This window comes from Oncorhynchus nerka, linkage group LG13 (genome assembly GCF_034236695.1).
Source record: "Oncorhynchus nerka isolate Pitt River linkage group LG13, Oner_Uvic_2.0, whole genome shotgun sequence".
In the NCBI taxonomy this organism is placed as follows: domain Eukaryota; kingdom Metazoa; phylum Chordata; class Actinopteri; order Salmoniformes; family Salmonidae; genus Oncorhynchus; species Oncorhynchus nerka.
Genome location: NC_088408.1, coordinates 101,264,381 through 101,287,912, shown reverse-complemented (window position 1 = coordinate 101,287,912; position 23,532 = coordinate 101,264,381). Strand labels below are relative to the sequence as shown.

General features: G+C 42.8%; 1 protein-coding gene and 1 long non-coding RNA gene across 2 annotated transcripts in view; both read right to left on the bottom strand.

Moving 5' to 3' along the window:
- Positions 1-1,159: 1,159 nt before the first annotated feature.
- LOC115116625 (uncharacterized) lies at positions 1,160-4,891 on the bottom strand. The gene is made up of 2 exons (XR_010465653.1): positions 2,487-4,891; positions 1,160-2,451 (listed from the first exon to the last, which is right to left on the bottom strand). It is a non-coding gene; the product is annotated as an uncharacterized LOC115116625 (long non-coding RNA).
- Positions 4,892-5,856: 965 nt separating this feature from the next.
- LOC115126790 (atrial natriuretic peptide receptor 3-like) overlaps positions 5,857-23,532 on the bottom strand; it is a 116,772-nt gene continuing 99,096 nt past the window's right edge. The window contains exons 7-8 of the mRNA XM_065026921.1: positions 8,235-8,319; positions 5,857-7,786 (exon numbers count right to left, since the gene is read on the bottom strand). Coding sequence (XP_064882993.1) covers positions 7,675-7,786; positions 8,235-8,319 — 197 coding nt within the window. The 3' untranslated portion in view covers positions 5,857-7,674. The remainder of the gene's footprint in view (positions 7,787-8,234; positions 8,320-23,532) is intronic.

Below are 23,532 nucleotides of genomic sequence, written 5' to 3'. Positions count from 1 at the left end.
CCCTTGCAGTACAGTCTAGTCCCCTTGCAGTACAGTCCAGTCCCCTTGCAGTACAGTCCCCTTGCAGTCCCCTTGCAGTACAGTCTAGTCCCCTTGCAGTACAGTCTAGTCCCTTGCAGTACAGTCTAGTCCCCTTGCAGTACAGTCTAGTCCCCTTGCAGTACAGTCCAGTCCCCTTGCAGTACAGTCTAGTCACCTACAGTCTGGTCCCCTTGCAGTCTAGTCCCCTTGCAGTACAGTCTAGTCACCTTGCAGTCCAGTCCCCTTGCAGTACAGTCTAGTCCCCTTGCAGTACAGTCTAGTCCCCTTGCAGTACAGTCTAGTCCCCTTGCAGTACAGTCTAGTCCCCTTGCAGTACAGTCTAGTCCCCTTGCAGTACAGTCCCCTTGCAGTACAGTCTAGTCCCCTTGCAGTACAGTCTAGTCCCCTTGCAGTACAGTCTAGTCTCCTTGCAGTACAGTCCAGTCCCCTTGCAGTACAGTCCCCTTGCAGTACAGTCTAGTCCCCTTGCAGTACAGTCTAGTCCCCTTGCAGTACAGTCTAGTCCCCTTGCAGTACAGTCTAGTCCCCTTGCAGTACAGTCTAGTCCCCTTGCAGTACAGTCTAGTCCCCTTGCAGTACAGTCTAGTCCCCTTGCAGTACAATCCAGTCCCCTTGCAGTACAGTCTAGTCCCCTTGCAGTACAGTCCAGTCCCCTTGCAGTACAGTCCAGTCCCCTTGCAGTACAGTCTAGTCCCCTTGCAGTACAGTCTAGTCCCCTTGCAGTACAGTCGAGTCCCCTTGCAGTACAGTCTAGTCCCCTTGCAGTACAGTCTAGTCCCCTTGCAGTACAGTCCAGTCCCCTTGCAGTACAGTCTAGTCACCTTGCAGTCTAGTCCCCTTGCAGTACAGTCTAGTCACCTTGCAGTCCAGTCCCCTTGCAGTACAGTCTAGTCCCCTTGCAGTACAGTCTAGTCCCCTTGCAGTACAGTCTAGTCCCCTTGCAGTCCAGTCTAAAGTTTCCGAAGGTTATCGTGCTGTGCTATAGAAGGTCAAGTAAAAGCAGAAGGGGGCATTTGACAAGCCAAATATCATTCTTTCCATGTTGTTGAGTCCTTTATGGAGAGAATCTATAGTGACACCAAGGAAATCTATTACAATAAGGAACTACAGGACAAGCTACTTTTTACATTTTATTTATATACACACAATGTATGTTGGTAATGTAAATAAGTTAAATTTCTGACATATATGTCTTAAAAAGCCATGTATAGTCTGTAAAAGGCAGATATTTCATAATAATGTGTCATCTCAGAAAATAATACAGTATATTACACAAACCAAGGGGTTAAATAAAACATACCATAAAAGGTCAAACCATAAATAACACTAACACATTATATGCAGATACTTTACTTACATCACTACATGTCCTCATCACTAGCTTCATGTAGCATATATAATTAATTATGATACAAACTGATTTTTAATTCACTGTGAAATGTCCACTTTGAGAGGCGTGTTAGACAGGTATCTTATATGTAATGGCCCAATTTCTTTTAGGAAGTTAACCTAAAGACTGTTGCCGAAGCTCGTACATGTATTTGGTGTAGGTTAGTGGATGCTTACAAAACTGGATTCCTTTAGAAAATGTAAACCCATTTCCTTTTCACCTCAAAGGGACCTGTGAGAAGATGAGAGGCTAAACTCAATTAAAGTGTACCGACACCGTTTCAGGAAGTCCTTCTAACGATTGTCTCCCGATGACATTTTACAATTGAAAGCTATTTTCAAATTTTCAAGATAGAGACGTTTAGATCACAGGTCTGTCTGTCTGTTTTTGTCTGTCTCTGTGGGAGGACTAGTATGGTTTGTATCAAGTGACAAAGGGAAATGTTTCCTCTGGAACACTTTGATAATGTCAGATATGTTGACCTGTATCCTGGTGGGTTAGGGTCAGATATGTTGACCTGTATCCTGGTGGGTTAGGGTCAGATATGTTGACCTGTATCCTGGTGGGTTGGGGTCAGATATGTTGACCTGTATCCTGGTGGGTTAGGGTCAGATATGTTGACCTGTATCCTGGTGGGTTGGGGTCAGATATGTTGACCTGTATCCTGGTGGGTTGGGGTCAGATATGTTGACCTGTATCCTGGTGGATTGGGGTCAGATATGTTGACCTGTATCCTGGTGGGTTGGGGTCAGATATGTTGACCTGTATCCTGGTGGGTTAGGGTCAGATATGTTGACCTGTATCCTGGTGGGTTAGGGTTAGGGTCAGATATGTTGACCTGTATCCTGGTGGGTTAGGGTCAGATATGTTGACCTGTATCCTGGTGGGTTGGGGTCAGATATGTTGACCTGTATCCTGGTGGGTTAGGGTCAGATATGTTGACCTGTATCCTGGTGGGTTAGGGTTAGGGTCAGATATGTTGACCTGTATCCTGGTGGGTTGGGGTCAGATATGTTGACCTGTATCCTGGTGGGTTAGGGTCAGATATGTTGACCTGTATCCTGGTGGGTTAGAGTTGGGGTCAGATATGTTGACCTGTATCCTGGTGGGTTAGGGTCAGATATGTTGACCTGTATCCTGGTGGGTTGGGGTCAGATATGTTGACCTGTATCCTGGTGGGTTAGGGTCAGATATGTTGACCTGTATCCTGGTGGGTTGGGGTCAGATATGTTGATCTGTATCCTGGTGGGTTGGGGTCAGATATGTTGACCTGTATCCTGGTGGATTGGGGTCAGATATGTTGACCTGTATCCTGGTGGGTTGGGGTCAGATATGTTGACCTGTATCCTGGTGGGTTAGGGTCAGATATGTTGACCTGTATCCTGGTGGGTTAGGGTTAGGGTCAGATATGTTGACCTGTATCCTGGTGGGTTAGGGTCAGATATGTTGACCTGTATCCTGGTGGGTTGGGGTCAGATATGTTGACCTGTATCCTGGTGGGTTAGGGTCAGATATGTTGACCTGTATCCTGGTGGGTTAGGGTTAGGGTCAGATATGTTGACCTGTATCCTGGTGGGTTGGGGTCAGATATGTTGACCTGTATCCTGGTGGGTTAGGGTCAGATATGTTGACCTGTATCCTGGTGGGTTAGAGTTGGGGTCAGATATGTTGACCTGTATCCTGGTGGGTTAGAGTTGGGGTCAGATATGTTGACCTGTATCCTGGTGGGTTAGGGTTAGGGTCAGATATGTTGACCTGTATCCTGGTGGGTTGGGGACAGATATGTTGACCTGTATCCTGGTGGGTTGGGGACAGATATGTTGACCTGTATCCTGGTGGGTTAGGGTCAGATATGTTGACCTGTATCCTGGTGGGTTAGGGTTGGGGTCAGATATGTTGACCTGTATCCTGGTGGGTTAGAGTTGGGGTCAGATATGTTGACCTGTATCCTGGTGGGTTAGGATTGGGGTCAGATATGTTGACCTGTATCCTGGTGGATTAGGGTCAGATATGTTGACCTGTATCCTGGTGGGTTGGGGTCAGATATGTTGACCTGTATCCTGGTGGGTTAGAGTCAGATATGTTGACCTGTATCCTGGTGGGTTGGGGTTGGGGTCAGATATGTTGACCTGTATCCTGGTGGATTAGGGTCAGATATGTTGACCTGTATCCTGGTGGGTTGGGGTCAGATATGTTGACCTGTATCCTGGTGGGTTAGGGTCAGATATGTTGACCTGTATCCTGGTGGGTTAGGGTCAGATATGTTGACCTGTATCCTGGTGGGTTAGGGTCAGATATGTTGACCTGTATCCTGGTGGGTTAGGGTCAGATATGTTGACCTGTATCCTAGTGGGTTAGGGTTGGGGTCAGATATGTTGACCTGTATCCTGGTGGGTTGGGGTCAGATATGTTGACCTGTATCCTGGTGGGTTGGGGTCAGATATGTTGACCTGTATCCTGGTGGGTTAGGGTTAGGGTCAGATATGTTGACCTGTATCCTGGTGGGTTGGGGTCAGATATGTTGACCTGTATCCTGGTGGGTTAGGGTCAGATATGTTGACCTGTATCCTGGTGGATTAGGGTCAGATATGTTGACCTGTATTCTGGTGGGTTAGAGTTGGGGTCAGATATGTTGACCTGTATCCTGGTGGGTTAGGGTTGGGGTCAGATATGTTGACCTGTATCCTGGTGGGTTAGGGTTGGGGTCAGATATGTTGACCTGTATCCTGGTCGGTTGGGGTAAGATATGTTGACCTGTATCCTGGTGGGTTGGGGTCAGATATGTTGACCTGTATCCTGGTGGGTAACCAATGACAGACCGGAGTTTCCTGATACTGCTACTGGGCCAGTATTCAGAAATAGAGACCACATCCAGGATCAGTGTTAACATCATAATGAACAAGAAGAGGGATGAGGGGGGCCTGATCCTAGATAACCACCTCAACTCTGAGATGCTCTGTGAACACACCTACTGGGTGTTCAGGGAAGTCAGTACGCACCTCAATGACTCCCTAAACACGGAGTTGATGTTTGATCATTTCCTGAAGGATGTGCTGTAACGGCTAGTTATTGCAGTGAGAAATTGGTTTTGGAACGTACTGATTCTTTATCAAGTATATTTTACAATGGAGTTTGAAATAGGCCAATAAACATTCAGAAGGGAACACTTTGGGACTGAGTGGTTGTATTTATTATACTACGCACTACGTACTACGCACTACGTACTACGCACTACGCACTACGTACTACGCACTACGTACTACGCACTACTACGTACTACGCACTACGCACTACGTACTACGCACTACGTACTACGTACTACGCACTACGTACTACGCACTACGCACTACGTAATACGTACTACGCACTACGTACTACTACGTACTACGCACTACGTACTACGTACTACGCACTACGTACTACGCACTACGTACTACGTACTACGCACTACGTACTACGCACTACTACGTACTACGCACTACGCACTACGTACTCACGCACTACGTACTCACGTACTACGCACTGGACTACGCACTTAACACGTTGCACTACGCCTACGTGCACAAAACAGCACTTTACGCACTCGTACTGGCACTACGCATGGAGATTAACATTGGCCTATGACAAAAACAGTTTAGAGTTGGGAGGAAAACCTCATAGCTCTTGTATGTGATGTTGTTGCAATGAGTGGGATTGGATTGGATGATGTGTCTCCCACTCCAACAGGCTTTTCATTTAACTACTGCACTTTAAAAGGTTCCAATCAGTGTCATGTCATTTAAATCACCCAGTATTGGCCCTGGTTTAACCGCAGGCTGCCAATAGGCTGGGCGGATGTATTTACCTTCTGCAAGGCCTGCAGTGACTGGCCTCTGTGTTTCCCCCAACACCAGCCTTGACTGGCCTCTGATTGGCCATCCTTGCCAGACTCATTTTTCAAATTATGAGTTTTCCAACTGATGCCATATACCGTGTCATTAACATGTCCCCTAGAACTTTTAACTCCCAAACGGCCTCCGAAATGACATGTTTAAGAGGGAATGAGGATGATTTTCAATGTCTGAAACAAGATTTGAAAAACAAAACCTTTTAGATCATTCCAAAGGTGGAAGAGGAATTAAGACTGAGATTCAAATTAAATAATTCAAAATTAATATTTCCATTGAATGATTTCTCTTCCAGACACCTAGCTGGCTCTTATAGTTATTATAGTTTTTATAGTTATTATAGTATCACATTAAGCTCTATTTAAACTCCCTTTATGTTAGTGTCTACAAAGGCATGGATTTTATAATTGGCTGATGATTGAAAAGAGTCCAGTGGAGATTTCATTTCAGATTAGTTTTCCACGCTTTTCATTTTCACCAAACTTTTGAGGACATGATTTACATTAGAACAGAACCCCCCCCCCCCCTCCCCCGGAAATAAAACAAATTATTCTAAATATATCTACACCATATTGCCAATGAGATGGTCCTTCTGCCCAGGAAGAAGAGAACATAAGGGTCCATGGAACCAGGAGTAATAATGAAATATTAATGCCATCTAACCCTAATGAGGCATCTGATATCATTCATAATGCATTAATATCAGATGTGTTCTTAACTATGTACTAAATACGTGAGTCTGTAGATATTTTATCTAAGATTTCTGTTATTATACTAAAATACATAAATATAACTAATTTACACATATCAAGACTGTTATCTCTGATCTGACCTGTTATCTCTGATCTGACCTGTTATATATGATCTGACCTGTTGATCAACCCCTGTTATCTATGATCTGACCTGTTGATCAACCCCTGTTATCTCTGATCTGACCTGTTATCTCTGATCTGACCTGTTATCTATGATCTGACCTGTTGATCAACCCCTGTTATCTCTGATCTGACCTGTTATCTCTGAGCTGACCTGTTTATCAACCCCTGTTAACTCTGATCTGACCTGTTATCTCTGATCTGACCTGTTATCTATGATCTGACCTGTTGATCAACCCCTGTTATCTCTGATCTGACCTGTTATCTCTGATCTGACCTGTTATCTATGATCTGACCTGTTATCTATGATCTGACCTGTTGATCAACCCCTGTTATCTCTGATCAACCCCTGTTATCTCTGATTTGACCTGTTATCTCTGATCTGACCTGTTATCTCTGATCTGACCTGTTGATCAACCCCTGTTATCTCTGATCTGACCTGTTATCTATGATCTGACCTGTTGATCAACCCCTGTTATCTCTGATCTGACCTGTTATCTTTGATCTGACCTGTTGATCAACCCCTGTTATCTCTGAGCTGACCTGTTGATCAACCCCTGTTATCTCTGATCTGACCTGTTATATATGATCTGACCTGTTGATCAACCCCTGTTATCTCTGATCTGACCTGTTGATCAACCCCTGTTATCTCTGATCTGACCTGTTATCTCTGAGCTGACCTGTTTATCAACCCCTGTTAACTCTGATCTGACCTGTTGATCAACCCCTGTTATCTCTGATCTGACCTGTTATCTCTGATCTGACCTGTTATCTCTGATCTGACCTGTTATCTCTGATCTGACCTGTTTATCAACCCCTGTTATCTATGATCTGACCTGTTTATTAACCCCTGTTATCTCTGATCTGACCTGTTATCTCTGATCTGACCTGTTATCTCTGATCTGACCTGTTTATCAACCCCTGTTATCTATGATCTGACCTGTTTATCAACCCCTGTTAACTCTGATCTGACCTGTTATCTCTGATCTGACCTGTTATCTCTGATCTGACCTGTTATCTCTGACATGTACCAATGAAGTTCACAGGCTTATTGATCCCTGTTATCTCTGGTGTTACTTTAACCCTGTATGAAGTGCAAATGCTTTTTACATGGTCAAAACCGCTTGCGCTGTTTGTTATAAAACAGGTGAAAACATATTACTATAATGTTAATGCCGTCTGTACTGGCCCTCTTAAGGGGAGAAGACACACCTAAAGATATACTTCAACAGAGATGAAAGTGGTGCTGTTGTGTGATTGGAACTTTCCTGAGTTTATGAAAAGTCAAAAAAGTTAAAAAGATAAATGTTAAAACACGTGTAAATGACAGTATGTCTTTCTTTAAATAGCACGACTCCTCTGACAGCCGTATAGCGTGAGTCTTTGGTCACATGTCCCATGGTGCTTCCTTCCGCGCCACGCTGCTTCTTGCTTCCCTGGAACGGGAACGTCAGGAGCAACGGATGGTAACCGCGGTGATGCACTACGCTGCCGAGAAGTTAGATCTGATAGAATCCTCTCGTAACTGACGGTGCTTCCCGATGTCACATTCCTCCCTCGCCGTGCGCCTCTCAATGGTTATCCTGTAGTTCTTCCTGTTTAGGAACAAGACAAAAGGCTTTGAGAAGGGTTTGAATCGTCTGTCTTCTCCTTTAGGCAAGGTCAGTAAATGTGCACAGAATGTTGTTTACAATGAAATGGGGCCTCCTGCTATAGTTTCCTACTAATCAAATCAAATCAAATGGAATTGATTTATATAGCCCTTCGTACATCAGCTGATATCTCAAAGTGCTGTAACAGAAACCCAGCCTAAAACCCCCCAAACAGCAAGCAATGCAGGTGTAGAAGCACGGTGGCTAGGAAAAACTCCCTAGAAAGGCCAAAACCTAGGAAGAAACCTAGAGAGGAACCAGGACTAGATCAGCCCTGTAGTACGAAACAAGCATCCACTCTTACTAGATCAGCCCTGTAGTACGAAACAAGCATCCACTCTTACCAAATGAGCCACACAGACAGTACTGAACATGACATGTGCTGTTTTACCTGATGAAGTAGAAGGCCATTAGCAGGGCTGTCCCTAGCAGGGCTCCCACTATGATCCCAGTAACAGCAGATACTCCTAGTCCACCTGCTTGGAGAAGAAGAGGGAGGCTATTAGTAAGGTTAACAGTACCTCTGCTGCACACCTACAGTATATCCACCTGGGTTACTACAGTATATCCACCTGGGTTAATTCAGTATATCCACCTGGGTTACTACAGTACTACAGTATATCCACCTGGGTTAATTCAGTATATCCACCTGGGTTACTACAGTACTACAGTATATCCACCTGGGTTACTACAGTATATCCACCTGGGTTACTACAGTACTACAGTATATCCACCTGGGTTACTACAGTATATCCACCTGGGTTACTACAGTATATCCACCTGGGTTACTACAGTACTACAGTATATCCACCTGGGTTACTACAGTATATCCACCTGGGTTACTACAGTACTACAGTATATCCACCTGGGTTACTACAGTACTACAGTATATCCACCTGGGTTACTACAGTACTACAGTATATCCACCTGGGTTACTACAGTACTACAGTATATCCACCTGGGTTACTACAGTACTACAGTATATCCACCTGGGTTAATACAGTACTACAGTATACCCACCTGGGTTACTACAGTACTACAGTATATCCACCTGGGTTACTACAGTACTACAGTATATCCACCTGGGTTACTACAGTATATCCACCTGGGTTACTACAGTACTACAGTATATCCACCTGGGTTACTACAGTACTACAGTATATCCACCTGGGTTACTACAGTACTACAGTATATCCACCTGGGTTACTACAGTACTACAGTATATCCACCTGGGTTACTACAGTATATCCACCTGGGTTACTACAGTACTACAGTATATCCACCTGGGTTACTACAGTACTACAGTATATCCACCTGGGTTACTACAGTACTACAGTATATCCACCTGGGTTACTACAGTATATCCACCTGGGTTACTACAGTATATCCACCTGGGTTACTACAGTATATCCACCTGGGTTACTACAGTACTACAGTATATCCACCTGGGTTACTACAGTATACCCACCTGGGTTACTACAGTACTACAGTATATCCACCTGGGTTACTACAGTACTACAGTATATCCACCTGGGTTACTACAGTACTACAGTATATCCACCTGGGTTACTACAGTACTACAGTATATCCACCTGGGTTACTACAGTACTACAGTATATCCACCTGGGTTACTACAGTACTACAATATATCCACCTGGGTTAATACAGTATATCCACCTGGGTTACTACAGTACTACAGTATATCCACCTGGGTTACTACAGTATATCCACCTGGGTTACTACAGTATATCCACCTGGGTTACTACAGTACTACAGTATATCCACCTGGGTTACTACAGTATATCCACCTGGGTTACTACAGTACTACAGTATATCCACCTGGGTTACTACAGTACTACAGTATATCCACCTGGGTTACTACAGTACTACAGTATATCCACCTGGGTTACTACAGTACTACAGTATATCCACCTGGGTTACTACAGTACTACAGTATATCCACCTGGGTTACTACAGTACTACAGTATATCCACCTGGGTTAATACAGTACTACAGTATACCCACCTGGGTTACTACAGTACTACAGTATATCCACCTGGGTTACTACAGTACTACAGTATATCCACCTGGGTTACTACAGTATATCCACCTGGGTTACTACAGTACTACAGTATATCCACCTGGGTTACTACAGTACTACAGTATATCCACCTGGGTTACTACAGTACTACAGTATATCCACCTGGGTTACTACAGTACTACAGTATATCCACCTGGGTTACTACAGTATATCCACCTGGGTTACTACAGTACTACAGTATATCCACCTGGGTTACTACAGTACTACAGTATATCCACCTGGGTTACTACAGTATATCCACCTGGGTTACTACAGTATATCCACCTGGGTTACTACAGTATATCCACCTGGTTTACTACAGTACTACAGTATATCCACCTGGGTTACTACAGTATACCACCTGGGTTACTACAGTACTACAGTATATCCACCTGGTTACTACAGTACTACAGTATATCCACCTGGGTTACTACAGTACTACAGTATATCCACCTGGGTTACTACAGTACTACAGTATATCCACCTGGTTACTACAGTACTACAGTATATCCACCTGGGTTACTACAGTACTACAGTATATCCACCTGGGTTAATACAGTACTACAGTATATCCACCTGGGTTACTACAGTACTACAGTATATCCACCTGGGTTACTACAGTACTACAGTATATCCACCTGCGTTACTACAGTACTACAGTATATCCACCTGGGTTACTACAGTACTACAGTATATCCACCTGGGTTACTACAGTACTACAATATATCCACCTACAGTACTACAGTATATCCACCTGGGTTACTACAGTACTACAGTATATCCACCTGGGTTACTACAGTACTACAGTATATCCACCTGGGTTACTACAGTATATCCACCTGGGTTACTACAGTACTACATTATATCCACCTGGGTTACTACAGTATATCCACCTGGGTTACTACAGTATATCCACCTGGGTTACTACAGTACTACAGTATATCCACCTGGGTTACTACAGTACTACAGTATATCCACCTGGGTTACTACAGTACTACAGTATATCCACCTGGGTTACTACAGTACTACAGTATATCCACCTGGGTTACTACAGTACTACAGTATATCCACCTGGGTTACTACAGTACTACAATATATCCACCTGGGTTAATACAGTACTACAGTATATCCACCTGGGTTACTACAGTACTACAGTATATCCACCTGGGTTACTACAGTACTACAATATATCCACCTGGGTTAATACAGTACTACAGTATATCCACCTGGGTTACTACAGTACTACAGTATATCCACCTGGGTTACTACAGTACTACAGTATATCCACCTGGGTTACTACAGTACTACAGTATATCCACCTGGGTTACTACAGTATATCCACCTGGGTTACTACAGTATACCCACCTGGGTTACTACAGTACTACAGTATATCCACCTGGGTTACTACAGTACTACAGTATATCCACCAGGGTTAATACAGTACTACAGTATATCCACCTGGGTTACTACAGTACTACAGTATATCCACCTGGGTTACTACAGTATATCCACCTGGGTTACTACAGTACTACAGTATATCCACCTGGGTTACTACAGTATATCCACCTGGGTTAATACAGTACTACAGTATATCCACCTGGGTTACTACAGTACTACAGTATATCCACCTTGGTTACTACAGTACTACAGTATATCCACCTGGGTTACTACAGTACTACAGTATATCCACCTTGGTTACTACAGTACTACAGTATATCCACCTGGGTTACTACAGTACTACAGTATATCCACCTGGGTTACTACAGTACTACAGTATATCCACCTGGGTTACTACAGTACTACAGTATATCCACCTGGGTTACTACAGTACTACAGTATATCCACCTGGGTTACTACAGTATATCCACCTGGGTTACTACAGTATATCCACCTGGGTTACTACAGTACTACAGTATATCCACCTGGGTTACTACAGTACTACAGTATATCCACCTGGGTTACTACAGTATATCCACCTGGGTTACTACAGTACTACAGTATATCCACCTGGGTTACTACAGTATATCCACCTGGGTTACTACAGTACTACAGTATATCCACCTGGGTTACTACAGTACTACAGTATATCCACCTGGGTTACTACAGTACTACAGTATATCCACCTGGGTTACTACAGTACTACAGTATATCCACCTGGGTTACTACAGTACTACAGTATATCCACCTGGGTTACTACAGTACTACAGTATATCCACCTGGGTTACTACAGTACTACAGTATATCCACCTGGGTTACTACAGTACTACAGTATATCCACCTGGGTTACTACAGTACTACAATATATCCACCTGGGTTAATACAGTACTACAGTATATCCACCTGGGTTACTACAGTACTACAGTATATCCACCTGGGTTACTACAGTACTACAATATATCCACCTGGGTTAATAGAGTACTACAGTATATCCACCTGGGTTACTACAGTACTACAGTATATCCACCTGGGTTACTACAGTACTACAGTATATCCACCTGGGTTACTACAGTATATCCACCTGGGTTACTACAGTATACCCACCTGGGTTACTACAGTACTACAGTATATCCACCTGGGTTACTACAGTACTACAGTATATCCACCAGGGTTAATACAGTACTACAGTATATCCACCTGGGTTACTACAGTACTACAGTATATCCACCTGGGTTACTACAGTATATCCACCTGGGTTACTACAGTACTACAGTATATCCACCTGGGTTACTACAGTATATCCACCTGGGTTAATACAGTACTACAGTATATCCACCTGGGTTACTACAGTACTACAGTATATCCACCTGGGTTACTACAGTACTACAGTATATCCACCGGGGTTACTAGAGTACTACAGTATATCCACCTGGGTTACTACAGTACTACAGTATATCCACCTGGGTTACTACAGTACTACAGTATATCCACCTGGTTTACTACAGTACTACAGTATATCCACCTGGGTTACTACAGTACTACAGTATATCCACCTGGGTTACTACAGTACTACAGTATATCCACCTGGGTTACTACAGTATATCCACCTGGGTTACTACAGTATATCCACCTGGGTTACTACAGTACTACAGTATATCCACCTGGGTTACTACAGTACTATAGTATATCCACCTGGGTTACTACAGTATATCCACCTGGGTTATTACAGTACTACAGTATATCCACCTGGGTTACTACAGTATATCCACCTGGGTTACTACAGTACTACAGTATATCCACCTGGGTTACTACAGTACTACAGTATATCCACCTGGGTTACTACAGTACTACAGTATATCCACCTGGGTTACTACAGTACTACAGTATATCCACCTGGGTTACTACAGTACTACAATATATCCACCTGGGTTAATACAGTACTACAGTATATCCACCTGGGTTACTACAGTACTACAGTATATCCACCTGGGTTACTACAGTACTACAATATATCCACCTGGGTTAATACAGTACTACAGTATATCCACCTGGGTTACTACAGTACTACAGTATATCCACCTGGGTTACTACAGTACTACAGTATATCCACCTGGGTTACTACAGTACTAGTATATCCACCTGTTATACAGTATATCCACCTGGGTTATTACAGTACTACAGTATATCCACCTGGGTTACTACAGTACTACAGTATATCCACCTGGGTTACTACAGTACTACAGTATATCCACCAGGGTTAATACAGTACTACAGTATATCCACCTGGGTTACTACAGTACTACAGTATATCCACCTGGGTTACTACAGTACTACAGTATATCCACCTGGGTTACTACAGTATATCCACCTGGGTTAATACAGTACTACAGTATATCCACCTGGGTTACTACAGTACTACAGTATATCCACCTGGGTTACTACAGTACTACAGTATATCCACCGGGGTTACTAGAGTACTACAGTATATCCACCTGGGTTACTACAGTACTACAGTATATCCACCTGGGTTACTACAGTACTACAGTATATCCACCTGGGTTACTACAGTACTACAGTATATCCACCTGGGTTACTACAGTACTACAGTATATCCACCTGGGTTACTACAGTACTATAGTATATCCACCTGGGTTACTACAGTATATCCACCTGGGTTATTACAGTACTACAGTATATCCACCTGGGTTACTACAGTATATCCACCTGGGTTACTACAGTACTACAGTATATCCACCTGGGTTACTACAGTACTACAGTATATCCACCTGGGTTACTACAGTACTAGTATATCCACCTGGGTTACTATCCACCACCTGGGTTACTACAGTACTACAGTATATCCACCTGGGTTACTACAGTACTACAGTATATCCACCTGGGTTACTACAGTACTACAATATATCCACCTGGGTTAATACAGTACTACAGTATATCCACCTGGGTTACTACAGTACTACAGTATATCCACCTGGGTTACTACAGTACTACAGTATATCCACCTGGGTTACTACAGTACTACAGTATATCCACCTGGGTTACTACAGTATATCCACCTGGGTTATTACAGTACTACAGTATATCCACCTGGGTTACTACAGTACTACAGTATATCCACCTGGGTTACTACAGTACTACAGTATATCCACCAGGGTTAATACAGTACTACAGTATATCCACCTGGGTTACTACAGTACTACAGTATATCCACCTGGGTTACTACAGTACTACAGTATATCCACCTGGGTTACTACAGTATATCCACCTGGGTTAATACAGTACTACAGTATATCCACCTGGGTTACTACAGTACTACAGTATATCCACCTGGGTTACTACAGTACTACAGTATATCCACCGGGGTTACTAGAGTACTACAGTATATCCACCTGGGTTACTACAGTACTACAGTATATCCACCTGGGTTACTACAGTACAGTATATCCACCTGGGTTACTACAGTACTACAGTATATCCACCTGGGTTACTACAGTACTACAGTATATCCACCTGGGTTACTACAGTACTAGTATATCCACCTGGGTTACTACAGTATATCCACCTGGGTTACTACAGTATATCCACCTGGGTTACTACAGTACTACAGTATATCCACCTGGGTTACTACAGTACTATAGTATATCCACCTGGGTTACTACAGTATATCCACCTGGGTTATTACAGTACTACAGTATATCCACCTGGGTTACTACAGTATATCCACCTGGGTTACTACAGTACTACAGTATATCCACCTGGGTTACTACAGTACTACAGTATATCCACCTGGGTTACTACAGTACTACAGTATATCCACCTGGGTTACTACAGTACTACAGTATATCCACCTGGGTTACTACAGTACTACAATATATCCACCTGGGTTAATACAGTACTACAGTATATCCACCTGGGTTACTACAGTACTACAGTATATCCACCTGGTTACTACAGTACTACAATATATCCACCTGGGTTAATACAGTACTACAGTATATCCACCTGGGTTACTACAGTACTACAGTATATCCACCTGGGTTAATACAGTACTACAGTATATCCACCTGGGTTACTACAGTACTACAGTATATCCACCTGGGTTACTACAGTATATCCACCTGGGTTACTACAGTACTACAGTATATCCACCTGGGTTACTACAGTATATCCACCTGGGTTAATACAGTACTACAGTATATCCACCTGGGTTACTACAGTACTACAGTATATCCACCTGGGTTACTACAGTACTACAGTATATCCACCGGGGTTACTACAGTACTACAGTATATCCACCTGGGTTACTACAGTACTACAGTATATCCACCTGGGTTACTACAGTACTACAGTATATCCACCTGGGTTACTACAGTACTACAGTATATCCACCTGGGTTACTACAGTACTACAGTATATCCACCTGGGTTACTACAGTACTACAGTATATCCACCTGGGTTACTACAGTACTACAGTATATCCACCTGGGTTACTACAGTACTACAGTATATCCACCTGGGTTACTACAGTACTACAGTATATCCACCTGGGTTACAGTACTAGTATATCCACCTGGGTTACTACAGTATATCCACCTGGGTTACTACAGTACTACAGTATATCCACCTGGGTTACTACAGTACTATAGTATATCCACCTGGGTATATCCACCTGGGTTATTACAGTACTACAGTATATCCACCTGGGTTACTACAGTATATCCACCTGGGTTACTACAGTACTACAGTATATCCACCTGGGTTACTACAGTACTACAGTATATCCACCTGGGTTACTACAGTACTACAGTATATCCACCTGGGTTACTACAGTACTACAGTATATCCACCTGGGTTACTACAGTATATCCACCTGGGTTACTACAGTACTACAGTATATCCACCTGGGTTACTACAGTACTACAGTATATCCACCTGGGTTACTACAGCATATCCACAGTTATATCCACAGTACTGTATACAGTACTACAGTATATCCACCTGGGTTACTACAGTACTACAGTATATCCACCTGGGTTACTACAGTACTACAGTATATCCACCTGGGTTACTACAGTACTACAGTATATCCACCTGGGTTACTACAGTACTACAGTATATCCACCTGGGTTACTACAGTATATCCACCTGGGTTACTACAGTATATCCACCTGGGTTACTACAGTACTACAGTATATCCACCTGGGTTACTACAGTACTACAGTATATCCACCTGGGTTACTACAGTACTACAGTATATCCACCTGGGTTACTACAGTACTACAGTATATCCACCTGGGTTACTACAGTACTACAGTATATCCACCTGGGTTACTACAGTACTACAGTATATCCACCTGGGTTACTACAGTACTACAGTATATCCACCTGGGTTACTACAGTACTACAGTATATCCACCTGGGTTACTACAGTACTACAGTATATCCACCTGGGTTACTACAGTACTACAGTATATCCACCTGGTTAATACAGTACTACAGTATATCCACCTACTACAGTATATCCACCTGTTACTACAGTATATCCACCTGGGTTACTACAGTACTACAGTATATCCACCTGGGTTACTTACTACAGTACTACAGTATATCCACCTGGGTTACTACAGTACTACAGTATATCCACCTGGGTTACTACAGTACTACAGTATATCCACCTGGGTTACTACAGTACTACAGTATATCCACCTGGGTTACTACAGTACTACAGTATATCCACCTGGGTTACTACAGTACTACAGTATATCCACCTGGGTTACTACAGTACTACAGTATATCCACCTGGGTTACTACAGTACTACAGTATATCCACCTGGGTTACTACAGTATATCCACCTGGGTTACTACAGTATATCCACCTGGGTTACTACAGTACTACAGTATATCCACCTGGGTTACTACAGTACTATAGTATATCCACCTGGGTTACTACAGTATATCCACCTGGGTTATTACAGTACTACAGTATATCCACCTGGGTTACTACAGTATATCCACCTGGGTTACTACAGTACTACAGTATATCCACCTGGGTTACTACAGTACTACAGTATATCCACCTGGGTTACTACAGTACTACAGTATATCCACCTGGGTTACTACAGTACTACAGTATATCCACCTGGTTACTACAGTACTACAGTATATCCACCTGGGTTACTACAGTACTACAGTATATCCACCTGGGTTACTACAGTACTACAGTATATCCACCTGGGTTACTACAGTACTACAATATATCCACCTGGGTTAATACAGTACTACAGTATATCCACCTGGGTTACTACAGTACTACAGTATATCCACCTGGGTTACTACAGTACTACAGTATATCCACCTGGGTTACTACAGTACTACAGTATATCCACCTGGGTTACTACAGTACTACAGTATATCCACCTGGGTTACTACAGTATATCCACCTGTATATCCACCTGGTTACTACAGTACTACAGTATATCCACCTGGGTTACTACAGTACTATAGTATATCCACCTGGGTTACTACAGTATATCCACCTGGGTTATTACAGTACAGGATATCTGGGTTACTAGTATATCCACCTGGGTTAATACAGTACTACAGTATATCCACCTGGGTTACTACAGTACTACAGTATATCCACCTGGTTACTACAGTACTACAGTATATCCACCTGGGTTAGTACAGTACTACCACCTGTTACTACAGTATATCCACCTGGGTTACTACAGTACTACAGTATATCCACCTGGGTTACTACAGTACTACAGTATATCCACCTGGGTTACTACAGCATATCCACATACTACAGTACTATATATCCACCTGGGTTACTACAGTACTATCCACCTGGGTTACTACAGTACTACAGTATATCCACCTGGGTTACTACAGTACTACAGTATATCCACCTGGGTTACTACAGTATATCCACCTGTTACTACAGTATATCCACCTGGGTTACTACAGTACTACAGTATATCCACCTGGGTTACTACAGTATATCCACCTGTACTACAGTATATCCACCTGGGTTACTACAGTACTACAGTATATCCACCTGGGTTACTACAGTACTACAGTATATCCACCTGGGTTACTACAGTACTACAGTATATCCACCTGGGTTACTACAGTACTATATATCCACCTGGGTTAATACAGTACTACAGTATATCCACCTGGGTTACTACAGTACTACAGTATATCCACCTGGGTTACTACAGTACTACAATATATCCACCTGGGTTAATACAGTACTACAGTATATCCACCTGGGTTACTACAGTACTACAGTATATCCACCTGGGTTACTACAGTACTACAGTATATCCACCTGGGTTACTACAGTACTACAGTATATCCACCTGGGTTACTACAGTACTCAGTATATCCACCTGTTATACAGTACTACAGTATATCCTGGGTTACTACAGCATATCCACCTGGGTTACTACAGTACTACAGTATATCCACCTGGGTTACTACAGTATACAGTATATCCACCTGGGTTACTACAGTACTACAGTATATCCACCTGGGTTACTACAGTACTACAGTATATCCACCTGGGTTACTACAGTTACTACTATATCCACCTGGGTTACTACAGTACTACAGTATATCCACCTGGGTTACTACAGTACTACAGTATATCCACCTGGGTTACTACAGTACTACAGTATATCCACCTGGGTTAATACAGTACTACAGTATATCCACCTGGGTTACTACAGTACTACAGTATATCCACCTGGGTTACTACAGTATATCCACCTGGGTTACTACAGTATATCCACCTGGGTTACTACAGTATATCCCCTGGGTTAATACAGTACTACAGTATATCCACCTGGGTTACTACAGTACTACAGTATATCCACCTGGGTTACTACAGTACTACAGTATCCACCGGGTTACTAGAGTACTACAGTATATCCACCTGGGTTACTACAGTACTACAGTATATCCACCTGGGTTACTACAGTACTAGTATATCCACCTGGGTTACTACAGTACTACAGTATATCCACCTGGGTTACTACAGTATATCCACCTGGGTTACTACAGTATATCCACCTGGGTTACTACAGTACTACAGTATATCCACCTGGGTTACTACAGTACTATAGTATATCCACCTGGGTTACTACAGTATATCCACCTGGGTTATTACAGTACTACAGTATATCCACCTGGGTTACTACAGTATATCCACCTGGGTTACTACAGTACACAGTATATCCACCTGGGTTACTACAGTACTACAGTATATCCACCTGGTTACTACAGTACTACAGTATATCCACCTGGGTTACTACAGTACTACAGTATATCCACCTGGGTTACTACAGTACTACAGTATATCCACCTGGGTTAATACAGTACTACAGTATATCCACCTGGGTTACTACAGTACTACAGTATATCCACCTGGGTTACTACAGTACTACAATATATCCACCTGGGTTAATACAGTACTACAGTATATCCACCTGGGTTACTACAGTACTACAGTATATCCACCTGGGTTACTACAGTACTACAGTATATCCACCTGGGTTACTACAGTACTACAGTATATCCACCTGGGTTACTACAGTATATCCACCTGGGTTACTACAGTATACCCACCTGGGTTACTACAGTACTACAGTATATCCACCTGGGTTACTACAGTACTACAGTATATCCACCAGGGTTAATACAGTACTACAGTATATCCACCTGGGTTACTACAGTACTACAGTATATCCACCTGGGTTACTACAGTATATCCACCTGGGTTACTACAGTACTACAGTATATCCACCTGGGTTACTACAGTATATCCACCTGGGTTAATACAGTACTACAGTATATCCACCTGGGTTACTACAGTACTACAGTATATCCACCTGGGTTACTACAGTACTACAGTATATCCACCGGGGTTACTAGAGTACTACAGTATATCCACCTGGGTTACTACAGTACTACAGTATATCCACCTGGGTTACTACAGTACTACAGTATATCCACCTGGGTTACTACAGTACTACAGTATATCCACCTGGGTTACTACAGTACTACAGTATATCCACCTGGGTTACTACAGTACTACAGTATATCCACCTGGGTTACTACAGTATATCCACCTGGGTTACTACAGTATATCCACCTGGGTTACTACAGTACTACAGTATATCCACCTGGGTTACTACAGTACTATAGTATATCCACCTGGGTTACTACAGTATATCCACCTGGGTTATTACAGTACTACAGTATATCCACCTGGGTTACTACAGTATATCCACCTGGGTTACTACAGTACTACAGTATATCCACCTGGGTTACTAGTACTACAGTATATCCACCTGGGTTACTACAGTACTACAGTATATCCACCTGGGTTACTACAGTTCTACAGTATATCCACCTGGGTTACTACAGTACTACAATATATCCACCTGGGTTAATACAGTACTACAGTATATCCACCTGGGTTACTACAGTACTACAGTATATCCACCTGGGTTACTACAGTACTACAATATATCCACCTGGGTTAATACAGTACTACAGTATATCCACCTGGGTTACTACAGTACTACAGTATATCCACCTGGGTTACTACAGTACTACAGTATATCCACCTGGGTTACTACAGTACTACAGTATATCCACCTGGGTTACTACAGTATATCCACCTGGGTTATTACAGTACTACAGTATATCCACCTGGGTTACTACAGTACTACAGTATATCCACCTGGGTTACTACAGTACTACAGTATATCCACCAGGGTTAATACAGTACTACAGTATATCCACCTGGGTTACTACAGTACTACAGTATATCCACCTGGGTTACTACAGTATATCCACCTGGGTTACTACAGTACTACAGTATATCCACCTGGGTTACTACAGTATATCCACCTGGGTTAATACAGTACTACAGTATATCCACCTGGTTACTACAGTACTACAGTATATCCACCTGGGTTACTACAGTACTACAGTATATCCACCTGGGTTACTACAGTACTACAGTATATCCACCTGGGTTACTACAGTACTATCCACCTGGGTTACTACAGTACTACAGTATATCCACCTGGGTTACTACAGTACTACAGTATATCCACCTGGGTTACTACAGTACTACAGTATATCCACCTGGGTTACTACAGTACTACAGTATATCCACCTGTATATCCACCTACACAGTATATCCACCTGGGTTACTACAGTACTACACTATATCCACCTGGGTTACTACAGTACTATAGTATATCCACCTGGGTTACTACAGTATATCCACCTGGGTTATTACAGTACTACAGTATATCCACCTGGGTTACTACAGTATATCCACCTGGGTTACTACAGTACTACAGTATATCCACCTGGGTTACTACAGTACTACAGTATATCCACCTGGGTTACTACAGTACTACAGTATATCCACCTGGGTTACTACAGTACTACAGTATATCCACCTGGGTTACTACAGTACTACAGTATATCCACCTGGGTTACTACAGTATATCCACCTGGGTTACTACAGTATACCCACCTGGGTTACTACAGTACTACAGTATATCCACCTGGGTTAATACAGTACTACAGTATATCCACCTGGGTTACTACAGTATACCCACCTGGGTTACTACAGTACTACAGTATATCCACCTGGGTTACTACAGTACTACAGTGTATCCACCTGGGTTAATACAGTACTACAGTATATCCACCTGGGTTACTACAGTACTACAGTATATCCACCTGGGTTACTACAGTACTACAGTATATCCACCTGGGTTACTACAGTATATCCACCGGGGTTACTACAGTACTACAGTATATCCACCTGGGTTACTACAGTACTACAGTATATCCACCTGGGTTACTACAGTACTACAGTATATCCACCTGGGTTACTACAGTACTACAGTATATCCACCTGGGTTACTACAGTATATCCACCTGGGTTAATACAGTACTACAGTATATCCACCTGGGTTACTACAGTATACCCACCTGGGTTACTACAGTACTACAGTATATCCACCTGGGTTACTACAGTACTACAGTATATCCACCTGGGTTAATACAGTACTACAGTATATCCACCTGGGTTACTACAGTATACCCACCTGGGTTACTACAGTACTACAGTATATCCACCTGGGTTACTACAGTACTACAGTATATCCACCTGGGTTACTACAGTACTACAGTATATCCACCTGGTTTACTACAGTATATCCACCTGGGTTACTACAGTACTACAGCATATCCACCTGGGTTACTACAGTACTACAGTATATCCACCTGGATTCCTACAGTACTACAGTATATCCACCTGGGTTCCTACAGTACTACATTATATCCACCTGGGTTACTACAGTACTACAGTATATCCACCTGGGTTACTACAGTATATCCACCTGGGTTACTACAGTACTACAGTATATCCACCTGGGTTACTACAGTATATCCACCGGGGTTACTACAGTACTACAGTATATCCACCTGGGTTACTACAGTACTACAGTATATCCACCTGGGTTACTACAGTACTACAGTATATCCACCTGGGTTACTACAGTACTACAGTATATCCACCTGGGTTACTACAGTATATCCACCTGGGTTAATACAGTACTACAGTATATCCACCTGGGTTACTACAGTATACCCACCTGGGTTACTACAGTACTACAGTATATCCACCTGGGTTACTACAGTACTACAGTATATCCACCTGGGTTAATACAGTACTACAGTATATCCACCTGGGTTACTACAGTATACCCACCTGGGTTACTACAGTACTACAGTATATCCACCTGGGTTACTACAGTACTACAGTATATCCACCTGGGTTACTACAGTACTACAGTATATCCACCTGGGTTACTACAGTATATCCACCTGGGTTACTACAGTACTACAGCATATCCACCTGGGTTACTACAGTACTACAGTATATCCACCTGGATTCCTACAGTACTACAGTATATCCACCTGGGTTCCTACAGTACTACAGTATATCCACCTGGGTTACTACAGTACTACAGTATATCCACCTGTATATCCACCTGGTTACTACAGTACTACAGTATATCCACCTGGGTTACTACAGTATATCCACCTGGGTTAC